The sequence below is a fragment of the Mastigoproctus giganteus genome, chromosome 1 (assembly GCF_048544385.1).
Source record: "Mastigoproctus giganteus isolate SK-2022 chromosome 1, ASM4854438v1, whole genome shotgun sequence".
Taxonomy (NCBI): Eukaryota; Metazoa; Arthropoda; class Arachnida; order Uropygi; family Thelyphonidae; genus Mastigoproctus; species Mastigoproctus giganteus.
In genome coordinates this window covers 156730629-156757080 of record NC_143575.1, presented here as the reverse complement: position 1 = coordinate 156757080, position 26452 = coordinate 156730629, and the positions used below count along the sequence as shown (strand labels likewise).

At 37.1% G+C, this 26452-nt stretch overlaps 1 protein-coding gene across 4 annotated transcripts in view; it reads left to right on the top strand.

The window, feature by feature from the left end:
* The window catches only part of LOC150091209 (nuclear receptor subfamily 2 group C member 2-like), a 595426-nt gene that overhangs the window by 378068 nt on the left and 190906 nt on the right, over positions 1 to 26452 (top strand). For all 4 annotated transcript variants that reach the window (XM_090374734.1, XM_090374740.1, XM_090374722.1 and 1 more), the window contains one exon: positions 12051 to 12262. In XM_090374734.1, coding sequence (XP_090230860.1) covers positions 12051 to 12262 — 212 coding nt within the window. The remainder of the gene's footprint in view (positions 1 to 12050; positions 12263 to 26452) is intronic.

The following is a 26452-nucleotide window of genomic DNA, read 5'->3' as shown; positions in this document are numbered from 1 at the left end:
CCAACCTTTGTATCATCTGTAAACTTTGACATTAAACTTGATCTACCTTCATCAATATCATTGTTAAATATACAAAACAACAATGGGCCCAACACCGAACCTTGAGTGACACCACTAATAACATTAGTCCACATAGAGCAGTATCCATTGATTACCACTCTGTCTCTTCTCTCACTCAACCATCCTTTTATCCATTCTAGCAACTTGCCCTTAATGCTATACTGCTCCAATTTGTACAGTAGCCTTCCATGTGCAACAGTATTAAAAGCTTTCCTGAAATCCAAGTATATGATATCAAAATTATTTTTTGCATCCAGTTCCTTTGTGACCACTCATAGTATCCAATCAAATTGGTCAGACAAGACTTCCCCTTAACAAATCCATGCTGTGTCTGAATTATTACTGCTGTCTTGTCTAGGTGATCCTGCAATGCTTCTTTAACCAGTGACTTCATTATTTTCCCTGGAACTGAAGTCAAACTAACTGGTATGTAATTACCTTTATCACCCTTTGATCCCCCTTTATGAATTGGAGATACATTTTCACATCTCCAATCTGTGAGGACTTCCCCTGAGTCCAAGGATGCTCTCATAATTATGGCTAAGGGTTTGTTTACTTCCTTTGCTGCCTCCTTTTCTTTTAATATAACTGGATAGATCCCATCTACCCCAGATGCCTTTCTTATGTTTAGGTTCAACGATTTCTCCTGCACTTTGCTCTCAGTTATTACAAAATCATTTAACTCCCTGTTAGAGTTTGATAAACATCTAGCCCTCTCCTCCTTGAATAACTCCTTATGTGTGAATGTAGAAGCAAAATACTCATTTAGTTTGGCAGCTATCTGAGAATGGTCATCTACAGTCAAACAATTGATATTAAGTGAACCAGTCTTGCTTCATTCCCTTCCTTTTAGAGTTTACATAAGTAAAGAGGTTTTTGCTGTTTTTCTTTGCATCCTTTGCCAAAGATTTCTCATAATCTGCCTCCTTTGTGACTTTATTACAGACTACCTTGTATATATAGGCTTCTGCGTTGCCTGACAATTTATGTGCATCATTTTCATTTTTCTTCTCTGCCACTAGTCTCATTGGTTCATCTGACATCCATTTTGAGCCTAAACCTAGAACAGTATTTCTTAGTTTGAATAAAAAGCCTAGTAGCTTTCAAGATTACTTCCTTGAATGCTTCCCATTTAGAATTTGCTGTTGGTAACATCAACAGTTTTTTTTTTTTTTTTTTATGAAAACCCCAAACACGAAAGGTATCAAAACCTATAGTACTTAGTACCGTGCATGGGTTGAAGGGGAAGTATGGGGGGGGGGATGCCGGAAACTTCGCTCTAGAGACTAAACATGGGTTTCACCACTTCAAGCCTCCAATAAGTTGGTCCCAGCCGACCGGGCTAGCCGGGTGGGTAAAGTAAAGTAAAGCCTGGCAACCCAAAGGTCGCGGGTTTGATTCCCGCCTCGGGCTTGGATCAAAGTACTACAAAAAACCTTGGGAGGTGCATTATGGCCACAGAAACCTATGCACCAACAACTACCAAAAAAAAAAAAAAAAAAAGTTGGTCCCACTGTATAGAACTTAAAAAATCTCTGAGACCACTGTAGTCACCTTTATGAAAGCAAAAACCCTTCCTTTTACCCCCTGATGGTAATTCATATTTAAGTAAATCCCACATCACTACACTGTGATCACTGCAACCTAGTGGTTACTTTATCTGTAAATTTCTAATGCATGAATCATCACTGCTGATAATCAGATTAAGAGTATTACTCCCTCTGGTTGCCCCTCGAACATGTTTCTGTAAGAAACAATCCTCCAATAAATGCACAAAACTCTTGCTAGCATGCGAGTGGCCAATGTACAAGTTGTAGTCAATATCTTTTAAGTTAAAATTCCCCATTACAAGATATTCTGATTTACTGGCCCACTCTCTTTCTCTGCACAGCTGTTTGTTGTTCTGATCATGGAACAAGGAAATACATAGGCTGTGTTAGGGTAACTAACACAGCCTATGTATTTCCAATGCTAGGAGCATAGTAAATAAATTTGATAAATTTTAAGTGCCAGTGAATTTGTCAAATACAGACATCGTGAGGATATGAAAGACAGTGTTTCAAATATAAAGGATGCAGAATTTGAATATGTCAAGTACAGTGTATACAGACAGGTCAGGAGTGGGGAGTATGATCATAATTAAGAATTGCATAAATCTGGCAGTGCATACAGTTGACATGGGTGGCCAGTGCAGTGGGGAGTCAGTTTGGTGTGACACAAGCACTGGAAAAACATAAATGAGAGTAGGAGGGTGTAATAGGCCAAAGAAATGTGATGAGTACAAAAACATCTTAACAGGGAAATAAAGTGGACCAATAAATAAGAATGTCTTATAATGGGGATTTTGAATTCCAGATATTAACTGGAAATTGTGGGATAGTCACTCTCAACCTAGCAAGACTTTTGTGGATTTACTGGATGGCTAGTTTCTATTGCAGCATGTTAGAGAGGCAACAAGAGACAGAAATACTCTTGATCTGATTATCAACCTAAATCCGATAAAATAACTATTAGGTGGGAAGCGATCTAAGTGTATTGATGTCGGATTTACTTAAATTTTTTACTACCATGGTGAGTAAGTGGGAGGGTTTTTGCTTTCATAAAGGAGACTGGGGGAGGGGGGGTCGTAGAGTTTTCCATTTTATACAGTGAGACCAACTAAAGTTTTTGCCAACAACAAATACTGTGAATGGAATGCATTTAGAAAAATAATCATAGAAGTTACTAGACTTTTAATTCTAGCTAAGAAAAACAGTTCAAAGCTTAGGCCTGAATTGATATTGTATAAAATATTGAGCCATGTGGCAGAGAAAAAAAATGCATGGAATGCATATAAATTATCAGGTGATACAAAAGCCTATCATAGATATAAACTAGTCTGCAATCAACAAACAAAGGAGATTATGCATGCCAAAAAATGCAGCAAAGACTTCTTTACTTTTAGTAACCATTAGAAGGAAGGGGCTGAATCACATTGGTCTACTTGATGTAGATGGTTTAACCATGGATGATCCTGCTCGGGTTGCTGACAGACTGCAGAGGTATTTTCATATACATTTACACATGAGGAATGCTTAAGAAGCGGGAGATGGAATGATTTTACCGAGAGGAAGTTGGAAGAGAAATTGTTGAAGTTAAACATAAAAAAAGGCACCTGCATTGGGTTGGATCTATCAAATTTTATTAAGGGAGGCAGCAAAGCAAGTTATCAAATCATAGCCATAATTATTATTATTATTATTATTATTATCCATATGATGCAAGGAAGCCCGAGGCTTATGCTGCACCAGGAAAAAAAAAAAAAAAGTTCCCGAGTAGCCCTGAGAGAGAGAGAGAGAGAGAGAGAGAGAGAGAGTCAAAAGTAGAAGGGAATCACCAAGAAAGGGAAGAATGATGATATCCAGCTCAGGACCCTGGGTGTGCCAAGCCCATACTCACCAGATGTGAGCCCCCGGGGTTATGAGAGCATCCTTAGATTCAGGGGAGGACCCTGTGGACTGGAAATGTGCAAATGTATCCCCAATTCACAAAGGGGGATAAAAGGAGGACATAAGTAATTATAGACCTGTAAACTTAACTTCTTTTCCAGAAAAAAAAATAATGGAGTTGCTGTTTAAAGACATAAAGCAGGACCATCTAGACAGGAGTACTATTATACTTCAACTCAACATCAGATTATTAGGAGCGGATTTTGTCTAACCAATTTGATTGCATACTATGATGCAGCGATAAAGGAACCGGATGCAAAAAATAATTTTGATATCATATACTCGGATTTCAGGATAGATATTGATACCATTGCACATAAAAGACTACTGTCTAAACTGGAGCAGCATGACATTAAGGAAAAGTTACTTCTATGGATAAAGGGATGGTTGAAAGTGAGAACATAGAGTGGTTATAAATGAACACTGCTCTTCATGGACTAATGTTATTAGTCGAGTCCCACGGGGTTCGGTGATTTGCTTGTTGTTGTCTTTATTTATTGATGATATTGATGAAGGTTCATCAGGCTTTAATGTTAAGTTTTTTAGATTCTACAAAGTTCCCTGAGTGTAGTACCATTAAATGCTTTTCTCCTAGTAATGCTTCAGTAGGACAAAGGTAACTTAGTTGATTTCAGTCCTTCTAAAAAGGATTCTTCTGCTCCTATTCTTATCTTCAACTTCAATGACACTCCCATTTCTGGGCAAGATCATATATCTCTATTGGAGATTACTTTGACTTCTAATCTCTCTTGGCATAAGCATATTACAAATATTGCTTCCTCTACATCTAGAAAACTGGATTTTCTCCTTTGCTTTTGGCATTACTTTTCTTCCAAACAGCTGCTCACTCTGTACAAATTGCAGATCTGCCGTAATGTGGAATATTGTTCCCACAACTAGGGTGGTGCCCGCAAAACCTCTCTCAGGCTTCTAGATTCCATTTGAAAAGAGGGTAGTTAGCTTAATTAATGGCTCAACTTTAACAGTCTCTCTCTCTCTCTCTCTCCACTGTCTCATAGACGTTCTGTTTTCGCTGAATGCCTTTTCTATAGATAGTTCCATAGGCACTATTCTTCTTGGCTTCTTTAATGACTGCTCTCTCTTCCAGAGCTGTTCGAATACATGTGCAACCAGTAAAAATCCTTTTACTGCCCAACTTCAAATTCACAGGACCAACTTTTCTTCTTCCTCATTTATTCATTCTACTTCAGTTTTCTGGACCAACCTTCCTTCGTACATATTCGAGTCTGGTGTCAACAAGTAACTTTTTTCATTTTCTGAATCTTTAGCCCATGAATGGTTTTGAGCACTGTAGTTGGCTCTAATATCTCTCCTGTTTGGGGCGGGGCATTCATATTAAAAAAGAAAAGTCAAATGAAATTTCCTGATATAATTTTTAATCAATTAATGTTATCATTCAGAATGTGAATCTATTATTTATCAAAAATTCAAAAGCCCTGTTGTTACTAGTTTCAGAACTATGGTTTATCAGACAACAGATAGCCTCAGTTTAGTGAGCTTGTGTTGAACAGTGAATAAATGTATCAAATCTGAGTGATCAGACAGGTGTTGTGCAGAACAAAACTTCAATCAGAAATCATAACTTTCATTATGTGTGTAATATAACCTCTGTTACTAGGCTGACTTGGACCAATGCAGAAATTCAGTAAAGAAGTGGCACTGTTTTAGTGCAAGTATTGAAACAGTTTGAGAAAATAATGTTATTCTGTGTTATGCCTTACTGTCTTTGGACACTCTTCCTCTCCTAACAGTGACAAAGCTTGGGCTTATATCTCTTTAGAAACAATTATACATGATTCCACCTAAAGTTACTAATGTAATATTTAATTGAATAAGATGATCCAGAAGGTAAATCCATTATTTGAAGTGCTACAACCAGTTTTGAACTTTAGTTCCATCATCACATAACTGATAGCCTCAGTTAGCAACCTTGTGTTGAGTGGTGAATAAATATATTGAATCAGAATGATCAGACAATCGGAAGAAAACTTCAAATAAAAAAATCTTTTATTAAGTTTATATAACCCCCCTATTCTTCATACAGTGCTTGTTTGTTCATTTAGATTTACATTTTTATTCACCCCTTGGCATTTGAGGCTACTTGTAACTTTAGGCCTGCTCTTGGATAAATGTAGTAGTAATAGAGGCATGTAATGCAAGAAAGCAAGCATATGAGCTTATGTAGCATCAGCAAAAAAAAAAACCATTTCCTCTAAAAGTTTGTCCGGTTCCTCCTTGAATTTATTTAAGCTATCAACTTCTACAATGACATATGGAAGTTTGTTCCAGCAATTAACCACCCGCTGGCTAAAGGCAAATTTTCGCACATCTGTTCTGCAATTATCTTTCCTCAATTTGAATTTATGCCCCCTCAAGTTTGTAATCTGAGCAAGCGGAAGAATCCTATCAGAATTCAGCATGCTCTCAACCCATTCAAAGCCTTATACACCTCAATCAGATCATCTCACAGGTGCCTAGTCTCCAACTGCTGCAATTTGCAGAACTTAAACCTTTCTTGGTAAGAGGACTCCTTTGTTCCCTCACCAATCTTGTTGCCCTTCTCTATACACACTCAAGTAACTCTACATATAACCTCTGTAATATAACCTCTGTTACTAGGCTGACTTGGACCCAATGCAGAAATTGAGAGAGGGCACTGACTCTCTTTAAAAATTACAGTTGTAAATTACAAGCTCCAAAAAAGCGATGTGTTTGCCTTTTTATTTACCTAATTGCTATTTTTTATTGTACTTTATACGTAGTCTTATAGTTATTGTTACGCTGGTTATTTTTAATTTAGATAAAGAGTTTTTGTAGATTACTACTTAATATATGTAAAACCGTTATTTCATTCGAATCTTGCAACCATTGTTTTTGTATAGAGTAGTAGGGAATTCAAATTTTTAATGGTGGTAACTAGGCAGCTCTAACGTATAATTATATAGCGTAATACACATCACTGCATTTAGGATTCTATTAGATAGCGTAGTATTGACAATTAATTAATTAAATTTATTGATCTTATTAATTTAAAATATCATGCCCCAGACTACAGCAGCAAAGCAACGGGCACAAAGTGGCAGCAATGCTGTGACTCGGGAGAGAACTGGGGGGGGCAATTCTCCAACGCATCACAGCCTAAAAAAATGTGCAACTTGTGAAATGTTTGCAGAACTCTATGGAACAGAACATGATATAGCCAAGGAGGAGAATGTCTTTGTGTGTGCCAGGTGCAGAGAGTGTCTAGAAATTAGGCATCAACTCAGCGTTCTACTGGGCATCTATGAGAGCTTGAGGTGTAGGGTGGATGCCCTCGAAGGATCTAAATTGAGAGGGCCCATCAAGCTCTCAGCTGCCCACATCAACGCAAGAGCTTGCATTTGAACATCACACAACACAGCAGCAAACCCCAAGGCAGAATGCGCTGGTCCCACAGGAACTAGTAGTTGTCGGTGACTCTATTATCAGGAAAACGGTGAACATATTGTGCAAAGAGGATAGTTGGAACAGGACCAGGTTTGCCAGGGGCAAAAGTTGATGACGTTGTACAGCTGATATCATCTTTTAAGGGCACAAAAGGTGATATTGTTGTACATGTTGGTACTAATGATATTAAGAGTAGGAGACCGGCAGAATTACTTAACAAGTACAGGTCACTGCTGAAAAAAAACCGTGAATTAGGGTTGAATTTGAAAGTATCTGCAATTCTGCCCAGACACGATAGGAGGTAATACATGATGAGAGCCTTGTCAATCAATTCGGCCCTGGAAGGAATGTGCAAGGCTCAAGGGGGTAGAATTTTTTCATCGTGGTCTGTGCTTGTTAACAGGAGAGACTGCTTCTACAGGGATAGGATACACTTAAATAGAAAGGGTGCAAGAATATTTGCTGATGCTATCGAGGCAGTGTTAGGTGGGTCGGAAAACTGCTAGTTGGGGGGGATTCACAGACTAAAAGGCTAAAAGTAGCCGCAGGTAGAGGTGAAGGTGATTCTTGCACAACTTCTATTAGAATAAGTAGCGACCTGGAGCGAGAGGTGCTGGGGGTTTTCAGGGACCGATGGCAGTCATCGTGAAACAGGTGGGTATATGGGATGTGTTAGGGTAACTAATAATAAGAATAGGTACATGTATACTTGCATGTATACCAGTTCTAGAAGAATAGTAAATAAATTTGATGAATTTGAAGTGTTGGTCAAGACATCAAAGGCGAATTCTTAATTTTAAATTCTGTACAGCAGAGACGTGGTGTCACACAGATTTAAGGAATGCAGAACTGGAATTTGGGGAGTACAATGTGTACAAAAAGGATAGACAGGATAGGAAGGGAGGTGTTATGCTGTTAATTAAGAAAAACATAAAATCAAAAGAAGTGCATCCATTTGATATAGATGAACAGTGCATTGTTGAATCAGTTTGGTGTGACATAAGCACTGTGAAAGCAAAAATAAGAGTAGGAGTGTGTTATAGGCCTAATGACTCGAATGAGTACAATGAACAATTGTACAGAGAAATAGAGTGGGCTAGTAAATCAAAATGTCTTATAATGGGGGATTTTAACATCCCAGATATTGACTGGAACTTGTGGGTTGGTCACTCACACACTAGTCGGACTTTTGTGGATTTATTGGATGATTGTTTTCTGCAGCAGCATGTTCGAGAGGCAACCAGAGAGAGTAATACTCTTGATCTGGTTATCAGCAGTGATCACAGTGTACTGATGTGGGATTTACTTAAAGATTTAATTACCATCAGGAGTAAAGGAAAGGGTCTTTTCTTCCGTAAAGGTGAGTACAGTGGTCTCAGAAAGTTTTTAAATTCTGTACAGTGGGATCAACTGACGATGTTACCAACAGTAAATTCTAAGTTGGAAGCATTCAAGGAATTAATCATGGAAGCTACTAAAGTTTCATACCTATTAAGAAATATTCTTCAAGGTTTAGGCCTAAATGGTTATCAAATGAACTAATGAGATTCGTGACAGAGAAGAAAAATGCATGGGATGCATATAAATTATCAAGAGACTCAGAAACCTATGGCAGATATAAGCTACGCTGTAATCAGGTCACAAAGGAGGTTAGGCAGGTGAAGGCAGATTACGAGAATTCTTTGGCAAAGGAAGGTTAAAAAAACAGCAAGGATTTCTTTACTTATATAAACTCTAAAAGGAAGAGGATGAATCTGATTGGTCCACTTGATATCGATGGTTCGACTGTAGAAGATCCTGCTCAGATAGCAAACAAACTGAATGAGTATTTTGCATCTACATTCACACATGAGGAGTTATTAAGGTTTGAAAATGGCAGAAGGTTATCAAATTGTAGCAGGGTGCTTAATGATTTTTTAATAACTGAGAGCAAAGTGGAGGAGAAATTGTTGAAGTTAAACATAAGAAAGGCATCTGGGGATGGATGGGATCTATCCAGTTATATTAAAGGAGGCGGCAAAGCAACTAAGCAAACCCTTAGCCATAATTATGAGAGCATCCTTGGTCTTGGGGGAGGTCCCCACAGACTGGAGATGTGCAAATGTATCCCCAATTCACAAAGGTGGATCGAAGGGTGACACGAATAATTACAGACCAGTTAGTTTAACTTCTGTTCCGGGTAAAATAATGGAGTCCCTGGTTAACGATGCATTGCAGGATCATCTAGACAAGACTGCAGCAATAATTCAGACACAGCATGGGTTTGTTAAGGGAAAGTCTTGTGTGACAAATTTGATAGGATATTATGATGTATTTACAAAGGAACTGGATTCAAAAAATAATTTTGATATCATATATTTGGATTTCATGAAAGCTTTTGATACTGTTGCGCATGGAAGACTATTGTACAAATTGGAGCAGAATGGTATTAAGGGTAAGTTGCTACAATGGATAAAAGGATGGTTGAGTGGGAGAAGACAGAAGGTGGTAATTAATGGGTGCTGCTCTTCGTGGACTAATATTATTAGCAGAGTGCCATAGGGTTCGGTGTTGGGCCCTCTATTGTTTTGTCTATTTATCAATGATATTGATGAAGGTATATCAGGCTTAGTGTCAAAGTTTGCAGATGATACAAAGGTTGGCAGGGTTGTTAATGACAGTAATGGCAGTGTGCTACTGCAACAGGATCTAGATAATTTGGGCAGATGGGCTAAGAAGGTGGCAACTGAAGTTTAACCTTGACAGTACTGCACATGTACTTGACATGTACTGCATATGGGTAGAAGTAACCCCAGAGAAACCAACTGTGTGGTACTAAACTTAAGGTGGTAGATAATGAAAAGACCTGGGAGTAATTGTGCAGTCAGATATGAAGTTTTCTGAGCAATGCAGACAGGCCCAGGGCAGGTCATGGAGTTTTGTCAATGATATATAGGAATTTTGCTAGCAGGGAAAAGGAGGTGATTGCCCCTCTATATAAGGCAATGGTCAGGCCACGCCTTGAGTACTGCGTGCAGGTCTGGAGGCCTCATTTTGGGAAGGATGTAGATTTGCTTGAGCGTGTACAGATAAGGGCAACAAGATTGGTGAGGGGAATGAAGGGATCCTCTTACCAAGAGAGGCTTAAATTCTGCAAATTGCAGTGGCTGGAGACTAGGCACCAGCACTATTTGAGGTGTAGAAGGCCTTGAATGGGTTGAGCATGCTGAATTCTGATGAGATCCTTTCACTTGTACAGATTACAAACCTAAGGGGGCATAAATTTAAATTAAGAAAAGACAGATGTAGAATAGATGTGCAGAAATTTGCCTTTAGCCAGCGGTTGGAACAAACTTCCATCTGTTGTTGTGGAAGTTGATAGGTTAAATAAATTTAAGGAGGAACTGGACAGGCATTTGGAGGGAATTGTGTGTGTGTGTGTGTGTGTGTGTGTGTGTTTTTTTTTTTTTTTTTGTTTTTTTTCTGGATGATGCTGCATAAGCTCATATGCTTGCTTTCTTGCATCACATGCCACTACTACTACTACATCCTTCCTAAAATGAGCCCTCTAGACCTGTACACAGTACTCAAGGTGTGGCCTGACCATTGCCTTCTACAAGGGGATAATCGCCTTCTTTTCCCTTCTAGCAAAAGAGTGAAAGCACAAGCTCTGTCACTGGAGTTCAAATGTAAAGATAGGAAAACAAAAATGGAAAACAACTCGGAACAGCATTATTATTTCATCATTTTTGACACCCATGCTGATATAATACCTGCTTCTTTATTAAATTGCTTCATTCAGCCAATGCAGGTCAGTAAAGTAATAGGTAGCATATTATATACATAACAGAAGTTACTTTTATTTAATCATAAGTTTTCTTCCACATAGCTCTTTTGTGCTCATTTAAATTTTATACATTTAATCACCGCTCAACACAAGGTTGCTAATTGAGACTCCCTATTGTCTTGTTTGTGAACCAAATAATTCCAAAACTGTCCACAACCATGGTTTTGGATTTATAATGAATTGTGGATTCACCTTCTGGTTGATGTTATTCATTTAAAACAGTATTAGTAACTTTGGGACAACTCAATAAATAAACATATTCACTTCTAAAGAGGAAAACTCAAGTTCTGTGACTGGAGTTAAAAGACAGGAAAAGATAATGTGGACACCTTTTATGTGGGAACTCCCAATTTTCTTAGTTTCACACGAGTTCCAAATTTTTTCAAAACAGCTTTCCTTCATTGCGTACAGTTTCCATATCTTTGATATGGTTGAATAAGACACCAAGTTCTTCAGATAGTTTTGAATTTTTGATCTCCTGTTTCCTATCCCTGAATAATTGAAGACTTGGGAGCTATTCAAAAAAATAAAATAAATATATATATATATATACACACAAACTTAGGAAAAACAAATACTTCTGGGAAACTTACTTCTTCGTTTTTAGGGGAGATGAGCAGCAAATGGGCTGTGAGCAGAATTAGGAGAGGGGTTAATGTCAGCAGTTACATTCATTTGGTCTCTAAGGCCTTTTGTTCAGTGTGATAGAATTTACCATTGCGCATTGCAACCAATTATGTTGCTATAAGTGTAGTCATAAAAGTAACTTAGGCATTGAATATATATGGATTTCAGTTAACCCTTGGAATTTCATCATCAAATGCAGTTGGTTGTTTTAACCACAGTTGTTATAACCAATTTTTTTTTTTTTTTTTTTTTTGTAAAATGTACATCATACTATCTAATTTAGCTCTGAAGCAACATAGTTTTCAAAATAAATGTTTTCATTACTTGATTTTTTTTTTTGGTAGTTGTTGGCGCATAGGCTTCTGTGGCCATAATGCACCTCCCAAGGTTTTTGCAGTACTTTGATCCAAGCCCGAGGCGGGAATCGAACCCGCGACCTTTGGGTTGCCAGGCAAGCACTTTACCCACCTGGCTAGCCCAGTCGGCTCATTACTTGTAAAAACATTAACACATTTGCAGTTTTGCATGTTTTCTAATTGAAATTCCTTAAAATTATTTCTTAAATGTTATCAGTTATATACATCCTATTTTTTCCTCCCTAGATCTCAGTACCCTTGCAAATGTTGTAACAACACTGGCAGCCATAAAGCAAGATCCTGGAGAGCAGAGTCATTGTGACATAACTCTGATTACAGCCAATGGAGAGCCACATGGTGTCATTCGGCATCAGCAAAAAGAGAACAACGTTATTTCCAAGGCTTTCGATACAATGGCAAAGGTGGCATTGCATCACAGTTCCTCTCTTTTAAATGGGGTAAAGTAAAGATATCAAATATGTGGTGTAGTAGTTGTTTGGTGCTTGCTGAAAGCAAGTATATATCATTTTTATTAATTAAAGTAAAAGCTGAGATAACACTATAAAATTTGTTTACTTCTGAGGTCCTATTCAGCACAGATGAAATTTTATTTATTATTTTTTCCCTCATCTTTAATACTACTTTTTGAAGTTTGTGAAGCAAATATTTTTCAGAATACTGACTTGGTCAGAGATCACTAATATTAGATTATCAAAAAACCTGGTAACAATTAAAGTTGACATTTTTTTTTCCAAGCACTAAATATAGATGTCAGCATATTGTGATCATGTCTTCCAGCAGTCCACAGTCTGAATTATTCAGTATGTATTGAAGAGTCAGTTACAAGAACAGAGTATGCTTATTGTTGAACATTATTTTAAGTCACTTTATTTAGAATTCCAGAATGTATTGGTGTTTCCCTACTTTGGAAGCAGGCAGGGAAGGATTTGATCTGTAATTTAATATTTTATTTGCATTTATCGTTTTTCTGAGTATTGTGCTTCTGAAATCACTATTTTTGATATGATTGAGATGTCCAGGTATGCTAAGGAAACAATTGGTTTCATGTTGCATCTTGAAAGTGATATCTGGGTATCTTCTCTTTTATGAGTGGTCGAACCTTCCATCATTCATAAAAGAGGAGACACCCAAATATTGCTTTCCAGTTATTCCAGTCCATATTTCTACAGTATATGCATATCACTAGCTTATCTTACCCATAATCTTGCATGTGGGGGGATAGGATTCCCCCACATGCAAGATTATTATCTTCTTTATTGCCATTTTATTCCAAAATAAGTCCCTGATTTTGGAAATACAAAATGTTATGGAATTTTAAGTAAGGTTAACTTGTACATTGGGCAAATTCATTCAAGGCTAAGAATGCATCTGGAGGAAAATGGCAAAGACATCAGACTTGGACACACAACAGAAATTGAAGTTGCTAAACTCTCAGCAGGATCCTAACATCAGATAACCACGAAAAGAGAAAACTTAAAGATGGCTGTGAGATTAAACCACATCCCTCTCACCCTTATAAACAGAAAATAAGTGAGTCTCCTTTAAATGAGTTATAATTTCTGTTCAGAAGCAAAATACACACAGGAAACTGAATAAAGACAGCCCACCCAAACTCCCAGCACTTTCTTTCCTCTCCACCTCTGACTCTGAGAAAATGCAATGATAATAACATTACTATTATCAAAAAACAAGGGCCATTACAGAACACTATTTCCTGATTAATAAACAAGGAATCACCAGCTTCACCAAATGTGTTTTCTTCATTATCTATTTTAAGAAGAGCAGGTTACTTGTTACAAAGGAGTATAAATAGTAAAGAAATTATCATGTGTGAATTCTTCTATAATTAATGAGTTATATAGAAAGTATAATGGAGTATTACTGAACATTTTGGAACTGTCTTGCACCCTCCTTCTGAGGTTGTAAAAAGAAAGAAAATCAAACATTCTATCAGTAGAATATCTGAATTTGGCTGTCCAAAAATCAGAATTGTCCAAAGTTTAGGCAGTTTTAATTTTTTTTTTCCCCAAGGCGGGTCATTTTAATTTGATAAAAAAAAAGTGCTGATAAATAAGTTCTCCAAATTCAATAATATTAAAGTAAACTTAAACCTTAACACTTTTGAAAATTTGAATTGACATATTATGGCCTAAGCTGCTAATGAGGCATAAAACAAACAACCAACCAACCAACCAACCATTTTCAAAAACTCCATTGATAGGTTTGTATCTATGCATTTATTTTGGTGCCAGCACTTTCAATTGCCATAAGTAAATATGTTATGTCTTGCTCAAAATAGAAATTCTGCTGGCTGCTGCCAAATAAGGTTCAATTTACATATTTTATTTATTTGTGTGTTTTGTTTTTTTTTTTAATCCATAAATATATTGCCATACCTTCACTATACATAAAAACATTCAATATAAAATCTTTCAATCAACTTATATAACATGACTCAGTATGTATTCATTTCTCATTGGTCTCTAATAACACTGGTCAGTAAAACAAACATTTTTTTTTTGCTCCTTGTTAAAATTCAGGATTTGATTGTGGATTTGACATTGCTGAATCCCAATATGGCAACCATGTTGCTGTAACACCCACCAATTTTAAGGGAGAAGGAATTAAAATCAAAAAAGTTTCTAGTAAAAAAGATTTCATATATTTTAAGAAAATGTTACATACAATACTAAATATTGAAAAATGTTTAGTATTTCTATTTACAGAAATGTCTATCTGATAACACTTATTTTATCATTTCCTCCCCTCTCCTTTGTAACTGTCTGAGATTCCTGTGCGAGATTCCAACAGTAGTCTGCCAAAATTTGAACTCCAGTTTGCCTGGTATCATTTTTCCATATGAGAAATGGCTTGTTGAAACCTTTCACCTTGTTAATCAGAGACTCCTCCCAAGTTTTCAGGAAAAGAGTCTAAATGGGAATGTAGGAAAGGAAGCTTTAACGACATGTTGCATCCCAACTCTCTGTATGCTAAAATTAGCTCATCCACAACTTTACTGTAATTTTCTGATTTCTCAGTGGCTAAAAAGTTTTGGAAGACATTTTCAAATGCCTTCCAGGCTCTTACTTCTGTAGTATTTGATTTTTTAGTGAATTCCTCATCTTGGAAGAGCAGTTTTATTTGAGGACCCACAAAAATTCTTTCTTTTATCTTGGCCTCACTGATTTGAGGAAGCTTTTGCCTGAAACAGGAAAATCCTTCTCCTCCTTTGTTCATTGCTTTCATAGATATTTTTATCAAATCCAACTTGATGTGCAGTGGGGGTAAATAGATTTTTGACTTATCCACCAAAGGAGGGTGTACTACATTTTTCTGGCCCGGTGTAGTTTTTGAACAATCTGGTCATTTTTTTTATCCTGTAGTGGCAATCCTTCGCTCGGCTGTTCCACTTACATAAAAAGCAGCACAGCAGTATTTAGTGTATCCACCTTGCAACCCAGTCAGCAAAGCTACCACTTTTAGGTCAGCACAGATATTCCATTTGTATTCTTGATAGCATATTTTTTGCAAAAGAACCTGTAGGTTCTCGTAATTTTCTTTCATGTGAACTGCATAGGCCAATGATATAGATGGATACTTATTTCCATTATGGAGTAAAACTGCTTTGAAACTGACCTTAAATGAATCAATGAAAAGCCTCACTGCTTGGAACGTGCTCCTGATGTAACTCTTCCGTTAATTCCTAGTCATTATGTTAGATTGCCTCTTCCTATGAAAAGACACCTTGACACCCTTTTCAAAAAGATTCCACTGCTGAAGCCATGATCCTAGTAATTGAGCCTTGGTTTTGGAGAGGTCCAAATCTCTGACCAAATCATTCAGTTCTGCCTGGGTGATTAGATGCATCTCTACAGTATCAAGAGTTGAAAAAGTCTGGCTCTGTACTTGTTCTGGGTTCTGCATCTTCTGGAGATTCCTTTTCTGTTGTTGTTAATGCATTGGCTTCTGTGGCCGTGATGCAGTTTCCTTTCCTGATACTGAAAATTTCATAAGTCAAGTCCATAAGTTTCTGGTGGCTTTGGCACCCCTATTGTATCATCATAAGGAACCAGCCTTAGAGCAGAAGGTACGTTGGGATACTCTACTTTATGCTTTGATTTCCCAGAAAAACCAAAAAATATTGGTAATGCAAAAGTAACAATCATTTATATGGTCTCAAGGTTTCTGCCATATCATTGGAACAGCAAAAGGCATCGCTTTATGACTACCTCTAAGCCAACCTGTTAATGCCCTTGAACATGGGCTTCGCTAAATCTTTGGAACCTATACTTTATCTTGATCTCTGGCCTTACATCCAAAATAGAGTTCATAGGCTTTTCTCACATGTTGTTACAGTGACTTCACTGTGAATTTAATAAGACTTCTCCGCAAATGTAGCAAAAAAAACCATCAAGGTTATTTCAGCAAGGACACAACATAATTCAGTACATGCACATAAGAACACAATTAAGAAATTTTAGCTTTTTGTTTCTAAATTAAACACAGTTTGTGATTTACACTAATGCACAACTCTTGTTTACAAACACTATTTCACTAAAACACTTGTTCACTTTGCACACTACCCGCTCTCTGAAATACATACACTTTTTGAAATATGAAAATGCATGCTTGGTGCAGAATCACTCTTATATATACTGTTAGAAAAGTTTCTAGAGAACTCCGTCCAAAAGTTCTAGAACCTTTCAGAAACATCCCAACTTTTCTTCCATGCATAACAATATTCTAGAATGGAGTTCATTTATGCACAGGTAATGCACACACATTTCTGCTATCTAAGTAGTTTTAATTATATCTTGTATTGTGAATACCTTCAGAACAAGTTGCCATGGTATTGCACCACCTTGAATAAGTAACGCTTCACCTATGGAGAAGAAATCTAATGTTACTTATTCTCACTGGATACCACCATCCAGATGGCACTGTTTCGAAGCTTATTGGCTTCTCATTGGTGGGTGGGCGGGTACCCTGTTGTTGCAATAGTGACAACCCAGTTATGAAGTATAACTCCACAATATGAGAGATGCCTGGTGGTGTGCGTGGTTTATTCTAAAAGATATTTCTTGACTAAATGCCTAAGAATATGAAGGAGTTTATTTATATTCATAATAACTGCACAAACCTACACCAACCATTATTAAAAATAAATAGTGTTGTGTTATATTAAAATAATAATAATGTAAATAAATGAAATAAATAGAATGATATAATTCCTTAGTAGAATTCTGCCCATGCTCTTGTAGAAACATGTGCTGAGAACCGTGAGCCTGCTGATATTTAAGGATGTGCCGTACAATAAGCCTCACTGTTGAAAAAGGAGGTGGATGCCTTTGAAAGCTACAGAGTTTTAGCGCTTTTATTATCCTGTGTTTTACCTACATTGTTTTATTGTAATTTATTCATTGCAGTTTAAAATTTCATATTTTATTGTATAGTCAGTTACCTTTTTATCAATTTTATCCGGTGGAATTATATCATTCTGTTTGTTTCATTTGTTTACATTATTATTATTTTAATATAACACAACACTATTTATTTATTTTTAATAATGCTTGGTGCAGGTTTGTGCAGTTATTATGAATATTCCCGACCCTAGAGGCCTATTTGAAGAGTTTATTTATGCATGGGTAATGCAGATACATCATTTCTGCTACCTAGGTAGTTTTAATGCATCGGTTTAATTATATCTCATGTTGTTGAATACCTTCACAACAAGTTGTCATGGTATTGCACTTCCTCGAATAAGTAATTCTTCACCTATGGAGAAGACTAATGTTTTTAATATTCTAGAACATTCTAGAATGTTGTATAAAGCTCCCAAATGTTCTAGGGAAAAAAAAAAATTATAAAACCAACCACGAGTCTTGGTTTTCATTTATTAACTTATGATATTTGAAAACTGAGAGTGATGAGGAGTTTTTGAACGTGTTTCCTATGAGAATCTGTCGAAAATTGATGCCGACCATTGTAATTGCTGTTGACAGAGAATGTGGTCTTTACTAAATTGTTAAAATGGGAGGGTAGTATTTTGGTTCATATTTTTGAACTTCCAAATCTATCTGCATATGAAAGTTAGTTGTTATTCTGTGCATTTAATTTATTTGAAAATTAATTTTTATTTATCTTTATATTAGTTAAATCCTAATTTCTTTCTATAGTGAGGGATAATATCACCTCCGAGACATATCATTTCCATTTTCCCATGACTATATTTGTTACTCTTCCCTTTCTAATTATTTACTGTATATTTGTTTAATGAATTAGTAAATAAAACAGGCATGTGTGCACTGCATTTGATCAGATGAACTTTCATCTGATCTCCTATCTGAAGTTTTCCAGAAAAAGTGACATGTGCATTCCAAGTCAAAAGATTATTATCCAGACTCTGCATTCTGAATAAAACATATAATGTTTCTTCTCTTAAGTATTTTTTTTTTTTTTTGCATTGATTTCAAGGCAACTGAAGTGTGTTCTTGATAGTCATGTAAAACTTTACCCACCAAAGTTTTACCCACCAAGCAGAGGGGAAGTCCGCATTGTCAATTGCATGAAGTGGAGTAGGATATGAAGCCTTTACTTTAATTCCTAAAAATAAAAAAAAATAAAAATAAGCATAAAAATAATTTGAAACAAATTATCGTGTGCTGTTTTGTTTCTGTTTGTTTTCTCCTTGTTACTTTATATTTTCTTTTAAAGTAGACTATTACTGGAGCAGCTTTGTAAGTGATCGCTTAAATAACTTTTGTGGTGCCAAGTTTCTCTTTTCCAAATTTTGATCAACAGCTTAAGGGATAAAAGAATAAATAAGAATAAAATAATGTAGTTCACAAAAATAAGTTAATCCACATTAGAAAAATTACAGAAAGTAGATTTCTGTGCAGCCAAAGCATTCTTACTTTATCCATGCTTCAATTTTGAATTTCATATTTGGTTAAATTTATTACTCAAAAACTGGAACATCCAAAAACCAGCAATCTGTACGTCCCAAGATTTTCAAACTTCGGATGATACACATATACTAAATTCTGATTTATACAAAAAAAAAAAAAAAAACAAGATAATTTAAATCTATGTGCTTTCTAAAAACTAAAATTCATGCTACATTATACCCCTAAAAATCTAATTCTCGCTTAAAATATGTTTACCTGAAATTATTTGTATTTTTTTTTTTTTTTATTATTATTTTTTTATGAAAAGTGGGCCATTTTGTAATGGTTTATGAGGGAGGAGAGACCTAAGATTACATCCCATTCTATAACAATCTAACAGACCTATCTTCAACAGTACTTTTAGCCTTCAAACCTTCAGATTCTCCAGGCTGCCCAAATTTTTTAAATCTCAAGCTTGTAAGGTTAAAAAGAACCTATATTGTTGAATATAATATAGGTCTGTTAAATCATTATAGCATATGGAATGTAATCTTAGGTACCCCATGCCTCCCCCCCCCCCAAAAAAAAGACTAGAATTCATAGAGAAAAAAAATCGCAATTAATTTCATATGCATATGTTTTAAATGAGGATTAGGTCCTTGGGTATTGTGTAGCAGGAATTTTAGTTTAGTTATAATCTGTAATCTGCACACATATTTAAATTAGAATTATTATATGTAAAGCAGAATTTAGTAGTATGTTTGATTTTTCCCCATTTTTACATTTTTGCAGGCTTCAGAAGGAGGGCACAAGGCAGCTCTTGAAACCTTAGGTAACCCCCCATTATACCTTCTATGTAATTCATTAATTCTCAGATTATCATGTGATAATTTATGCAGCCTTGTATTGTTCTTTTCTATGTCTCCTTCCCATACCCACATGAACTCCTCCATAGCATTTACTAGCTCTGAATGGAACAATCAGTCCACAATATCCAGAGCAACACCATTCAGCCAGAAAAGTCTTAAGAGGTGCAAAATCATACCCTCATTCCAAGGGGGGGGGGGACTTCTTTGTTTTCCAGTAAAAACTTTTTATATATGTGCTGCTTTTTGAATTATAATGTTTTATTATAATCTGTAAACATTGAACTGTGCTGATCTGTAAGGCTGAACATTTATTCTGATATACAAGTTTTATTTATTGTGAGGCTTTAAATAAAAGAAAAATATATAAATAAGGGATATACAAGTTCAGTATTATGGAAAATTAACTTGCATGTGTACTATCTGGCCACACCATGAACTGCTGTCACATTAGATTTCTATTAGTTCAAATTCCAAGCCCATTGTTAGAGGGTATGAAGTCAACAAGGTGTTGAAAAGGGACACGTGAAATATTGAAACACACATGTAACAATATTCTCCTAAATTCCTAGAGTAATATGGGCAGAGGATTGTACCGATGAACACTCCTTTCCATTTCATCTCATAAATGTTCATTAGGATTGAAATCTGGAAATTGGGCTCGCCAGAGCAGATGCTTGAATCTTCCTCATGTTTCTCATCCCATATTTGGTGTGGTGGATGGTTGCACTGTCATTTAGAAATTGATAAATTGTCCCCTTCCCTGTCCAGGGCGGTGCTAGAAAGTAACCTATGAACAAAGGATACTATTAACTAGTTTACAATTACTAACAATGTTGAAAAGGAAGCAGTCTTAGAATAATTTCTTGTGTAAAATTAAGAAGAAGAAGAAGATGGAAGAGAAAGAAAATTAATTGCTGAAAGAAACTACATGAGGGAAGTTTCTTCTTCTGATTTTACTGAGTACAAGAGAGAGAGACCTGTTCTTATTATTAATGTGCCTGAGGTTAAAAGATTATCGAACAGTACTGTAAATTGCATAGTGACTCAGAGTCTAGTACTTCATCAAGTGGAAAAGGTGAAGCAAAGTAAATCTTGATCTTAGAGAAAAGAACTTTTTTGCATCTGGTATAATTACAGATTATTCACACTAAGGTAAAGTGTACTTGATGAAGGACATAGTGCAAGAGGCTAAGAAAAAAAGACAGGAAAAAGTCACTTTTGGCTGTATCAGACATAAATAAAGAAAGAAAAAATATTAAACTATAGTTATGGAAAAGGAAATAGAGATTACAAAGGTGTCGAAAAGATTGATTTCAACTCACTGACAATTATTGGTGAAATGTACCTTGTTCGTTGGTCGATAATCAAGGACTTAATGCTAAACTTGACGAGCAAAGAAACATTGCTTTCTTCAGGCTTTCCTATGTAAGAATTGCTGAAACTGCTCCTAAAGCAGTTTCTAAAAAAAAAAAAGTGCAATATTCCTGACAAAATCAGAATGGGGAAAAATCTGGTTTAGCAAAAAAAAAAAAAAGTGGAAGAAGCTGTATTAAAAGTTAAACCACTTCTTAAAGAAGTGAAAGTAAACCAGATAAATACCAGAGATAATGGTCTGGTCATGGATATGGAAACTGATAAAGACATGGAAAAAAATTCAAAATTGCAAAGAGATTAAAGATCTTGGTCTTAATCCAGTAGTGCTGGTATAGGACCTGACAGGTGCCTCTCAAAAATAATGCCCCCACATTACCCTTTAATTGATGATTAAAAATCTGAATTTTTTTTTTTTCTAAAATAGTTCCTGAGCAGGTTCCCCCCCCCCCTTTTTTTTTTTTTTTTTTTTTTTTTTTTTGCAGTTTTCACAAAGTAATTAAAAATGTATCTTTTGGCATTTTCAGGCACCAAAACATCTTTCGGGTGTCTGCAACCGTTTATGCAACTGTTTTTTATTTGCATGAAGTGAGAGCGAGAGTAGGAGACCGGCAGAATTGCTTAACAAGTACAGGTCACTGTTGAAAAAAAGCCGTGAAATAGGGTTGAATTTGAAAGTGTCTGCAATTCTGCCCAGACACGATAGGAGGGAGTATATGATGAGAGCCTTGTCGATCAATTCGCCCCTGGAAAGATTGTGCAAGGCTCAAGGGGTAGAATTTTTTTCAGCCTGGACTGTACTTGTTAACAGGAGAGATTGCTTCTACAGGGATGGGATACACTTAAATAGAAAGGGTGCAAGAATATTTGCTGATGCTATCGAGGCAGTGTTAGGTGTCAGAAAACTGCTAGCTTGGGGGGAGACAAAGACGAATAGATTAACAGTAGCCACTGGCAGAGGTGAAAGAGATTCTTGCACTGCTTCTATTGGAATGAGCAGAAGCCTGAAAAAAAAAGATTCAGGATATTTCAGAGACTGCTGGGAGTCATTGCGGTACAAGTAAACACATGGGTTGTGTTAGGATAGCTAAGAATAGAAATAGGTGCATGTATACTTGCGTGTACACCAATGCTAGGAGTTTAGTAAATAAATTTGAATTTGAGGTATTGCTCAAAACATCAAAGGCAGATACTGTTGGGATATCAGAGACTTGGTGTCACACAGATATAAGGAATGCAGAACTGGAATTTGGGGAGTACAATGTCTACAGAAAGGATAGACTGGATAGGAAAGGAGGAGGGGTTATGCTATTAGTTAAGAAATACATAAAATCCAAGGAAGTGAAGCCAGTGGACATCGCTGGACAGTGCAGTGTAGAGTCAGTTTGGTGTGACATAAACATTGGGAGATCAAAATTGAGAGTAGGAGTGTGCTATAGGCCTAATGACTCTGATGAGTATAATAAGAAACTGTACAGGGAAATAGTGGGCCAGTAAATCATAGTCTTATAATGGGAGATTTTAATTTCCCAGATATTGACTGGAATTTGGTAGCTGGTCACTCACACAATAGCAAGGCTTTTGTTGATTTATTGGATGATTGTTTTCTACATCAGCATGTTCGGGAGGCAACTAGAGGGAGTAATACTCTTGATTTGATTATCAGCAGTGATTCTTCATGCATTAAGAATCTGCAGATAAATGAACCACTAGGTGGCAGTGATCACAGTGTGCTGAAGTGGGATTTACTCAAAGAGGTAACTACCATTAGGAGTAAAGGGAAGGGTTATTGCTTTCGTAAAGGCGACTACGATGGACTCACAGTATTTAAATTCTATACACTGGGACCAACTGATGATGTTACCAACAGCAAATTCAAAATGGGAAGCATTCAAAGAACTTATCTTGGAAGCTACTAGGCTTTATATACCAACTAAGAAATATTGTTCAAGGTTTAGGCCTAAATTGATGTCAGATGAACTGATGAGGCATATGGCAGAGAAGAAACATGCATGGGATACATACAAATTAACACATGACACAGAAGCCTATGATAGATACAAGTTGATCTGTAACCAAGTTACAAAGGAGGTTAGGCAGGCGAAGGCAGATTACGAGAAATCTTTGGCAAGGGATGCAAAGAAAAACAGCAAAGAGTTCTTTACTTATGTAAACTCTAGAAGGAAGGGGATGAATCAGATTGGTCCACTTGATATCGATGGGTCAACTGTTGATGATCCTGCTCAGGTAGCTAACAAACTAAATGAATATTTTGCATCGACATTCACACATGAGGAGTTATTTAGCGAGGGGAAAGCCAGAGGTGTATACAACTCCAGCAGTAAGCTAGAGAATCTTGTAATAACTGAGAGTAAAGTGGAGGAGAAATTGTTGAAGATAAACACAAGAAAGGCACCCGGGGTGGATGGGATCTATCCAGTTATATTAAAGGAGGCAGCAGAGGAAGTAAGCAAACCCTTAGCCATAATTATGAGAGCTTCCTTGGACTCAGGGGAGGTACCCACAGACTGGAGATGTGCAAATGTGACCCCAATTCACAAAGGAGGATCAAAGGCTGACACAAGCAATTATAGACCTGTGAGTTTAACTTCTGTTCCAGGAAAATTAATTGTGGCACTAGTTAAAGAAGCACTGCAGGATCATTTAGACAAGACTTCAGTTATAGCTCGGACACAGCATGGTTTTGTTAAGGGAAAGTCTTGCCTGACCAATTTGATTGGATACTATGATGCAGTCACAAAAGAACTGGATGCAGGGAATAACTTTGATATTATATACTTGGATCTTAGAAAGGCTTTTGATACTGTTGCACATGGAAGACCGCTGCACAAATTGGAGCAGTGTGACATTGGAGGCAAATTGCTGCTGTGGATAAAGGGGTGGCTGAGGGGGAGAAGACAGAGAGTGGTAATCAATGGACACTGCTCGTCGTGGACAAATGTTATTAGTGGAGTCCCTCAGGGCTCAGTGTTGGGTCCATTATTGTTTTCTGTTTTCATAAATGATATTGATGATGGTATATCAAGCTTAATGTCGAAGTTTGCAGATGATACAAAGGTAGGCAGGGTTGTCAAGGACACTACTGACACTATGCTGCTGCAACAGGATCTGGAAAGGTTGAGCAGATGGGCTGAGAGGTGGCAAATGAAGTTTAACATTGACAAATGTAAAGTAGTACACATGGGAAACAGCAACCCCAGAGCAACGTATCAACTCTGTGGTACTTCACTGACACTGGTAGAGAATGAAAGGGACCTGGGGGTGGTTGTGCAGGCAGATGTGAAGTTCTCTGAGCAGTGCAGATGGGCTGCAAGAGTAGCTCATGGTGTATTGTCAATGATATATAGGAATTTTTCTAGCAGGGATAAGGAGGTGATTATTCCCTTGTATAAGGCAATGGTCAGGCCACATCTAGAGTACTGTATACAGGTCTGGAGGCCTCATTTCAAGAAGGATGTAGAGCTGCTGGAACGAGTACAGCAGCTCTACATCCTTCTTGAAATATAGAGCTGCTGGAACGAGTACAGAGAAGGGCAACAAGATTAGTGAATGGAATAAAGCGGTGCTCTTACGAAGAAAGGCTTAAGTTTTGCAAATTACAGAGTCTGGAGACTAGGCACCAGCGAGGTGATCTGATAGAGGTGTATAAAGCATTGAATGGTTTGAGCATGCTCAATGCTGCTGATGGGATTCTTCCTCTCGCTCAGAATAATCACCTGAGAGGGCATAAATTCAAATTGAGGAAAGACAGATGTAGGATAGACGTGCGGAAATTTGCCTTTAGCCAGCGAGTGGTTGGTTGGTGGAACAGACTTCCATCCCTTGTCGTGGAAGTTGATAGCCTAAATAAGTTGAAGGCTCAGCTGGACAGGTATTTTGAACGAACAGAGGGGTGAAGTGGAAGTGGTTTTTTTCTTTTTTTTTTTTTTGGCTGATGCTGCATAAGCGTGCTTTCTTGCATCAAATGCCTCTACTAATGCTAAAGTGTAGCACGAGAATTGATAGACTCCGACATTTTTATCGTTTCAAATTATCCGTTTGTTTAAAGTTAAAGATCACTTGCATTTCCCATGAGTTAAGTGAACATCTGAAATCTCATACTTTTTTTTTTTTTTTTTTTTCCCAGAAGACATTATATTGCTTTCTCATAAATAAAGACATGGAAACAAAACACAATATTCGCTTAAACTATATTTACTAAATATGGGTGCTACTCTGGGGCAAAATATGTAGGAATCAAATTTTGTGTGCTGTGAAACATGCCAGACTTTGAAAAAAGTTTAAAATGGAATTGAAGAATAGTAACTAATATATACATATACACTGTGCTGCCACTTTATTAGGTACATACTACCTAGTAGTGTATTAAGCCTTCAAAACAGCCTGAATTCGTCTAGGCATGGATTGAACAAGATGCTGAAAACATGCAGGAATTACCATGCAGACATGAGTGTGTTATGCTGTTCCTTGAGATTACGGAGGCATAGGCATGCAGCAAACAGCCCTTTCCAGCTCATCCCAAAGATGTTCAATAGGATTGAGATCTGCGGACTGAGTGAGCCACTGCAGCAAGGAAAAGTCATTGTTATGTTCCTGGAACCATTCCATAGTGATTCAGGCTTTGTGCACCAGTGCATTATCCTGCTGGAAGTAACCATCTGACTGAGTATAAACTGTCAACGGATGCACTTGGTCAGCAACGGTGTTTAGGTACGATGTGGCATTCCGACGTGATTCTATGGGTACCAATGGAACCAATGTATGCCAAGGAAACATTTCCCATACCATAACACTGCCCCCACCACCTTGCACAGTAGTTGTCAGACATGACTGGTCCATGGATTCATGTTGTTTTCACCAAATTCTGAGCCTTCCATCAGCATGATGCACAAGGAACTTGAACTCGTCAGACCAAGCAACTGTTTTCCCATCCTCGATAGTCCAGTGCTGGTGTTGCTGTGCCCACAGGAGGAGTGGTCTCTTGTTCTTCATTGATAACAAAGGTACACGATGTGGCCATCGGCTGTTGTAGCCCATTTGCGACAAAGTGCGATTAGTGGTCCGTTGCGATATTTTGTTCTATGCACCAAGGTTGTATTCTGACATGATGTGCGGCATTGTGGCCGTCTGTTTGTTTGCACAATCTAGCCATCCTCCTCTGACCTCTCTCATCAACAAGAGATTTTCTTCCACAGGAGTGCTGTTGAGAGGATGTTTTCTGTTCGTTGCACCATTCTCAATGCACCCTTGAAACTGTGGTGCGTGAAAAGTTCCGGAGAACTGCCGTTTCAGAGATGCTTTGTCCAGCTCATCTTGCACCTACTACCATGCCACGTTTTAAGTCCGTTAGATCACTCCTTTTTCCCATTCTTGCTATGGTTTGTATGCTTAACTGATAACTAGAGAGGTTGTTCTGCTGCATTTATATCCACAACTGTGGTCATGTGACTTGCAACATTGTGGGACAAACCATTTGTGT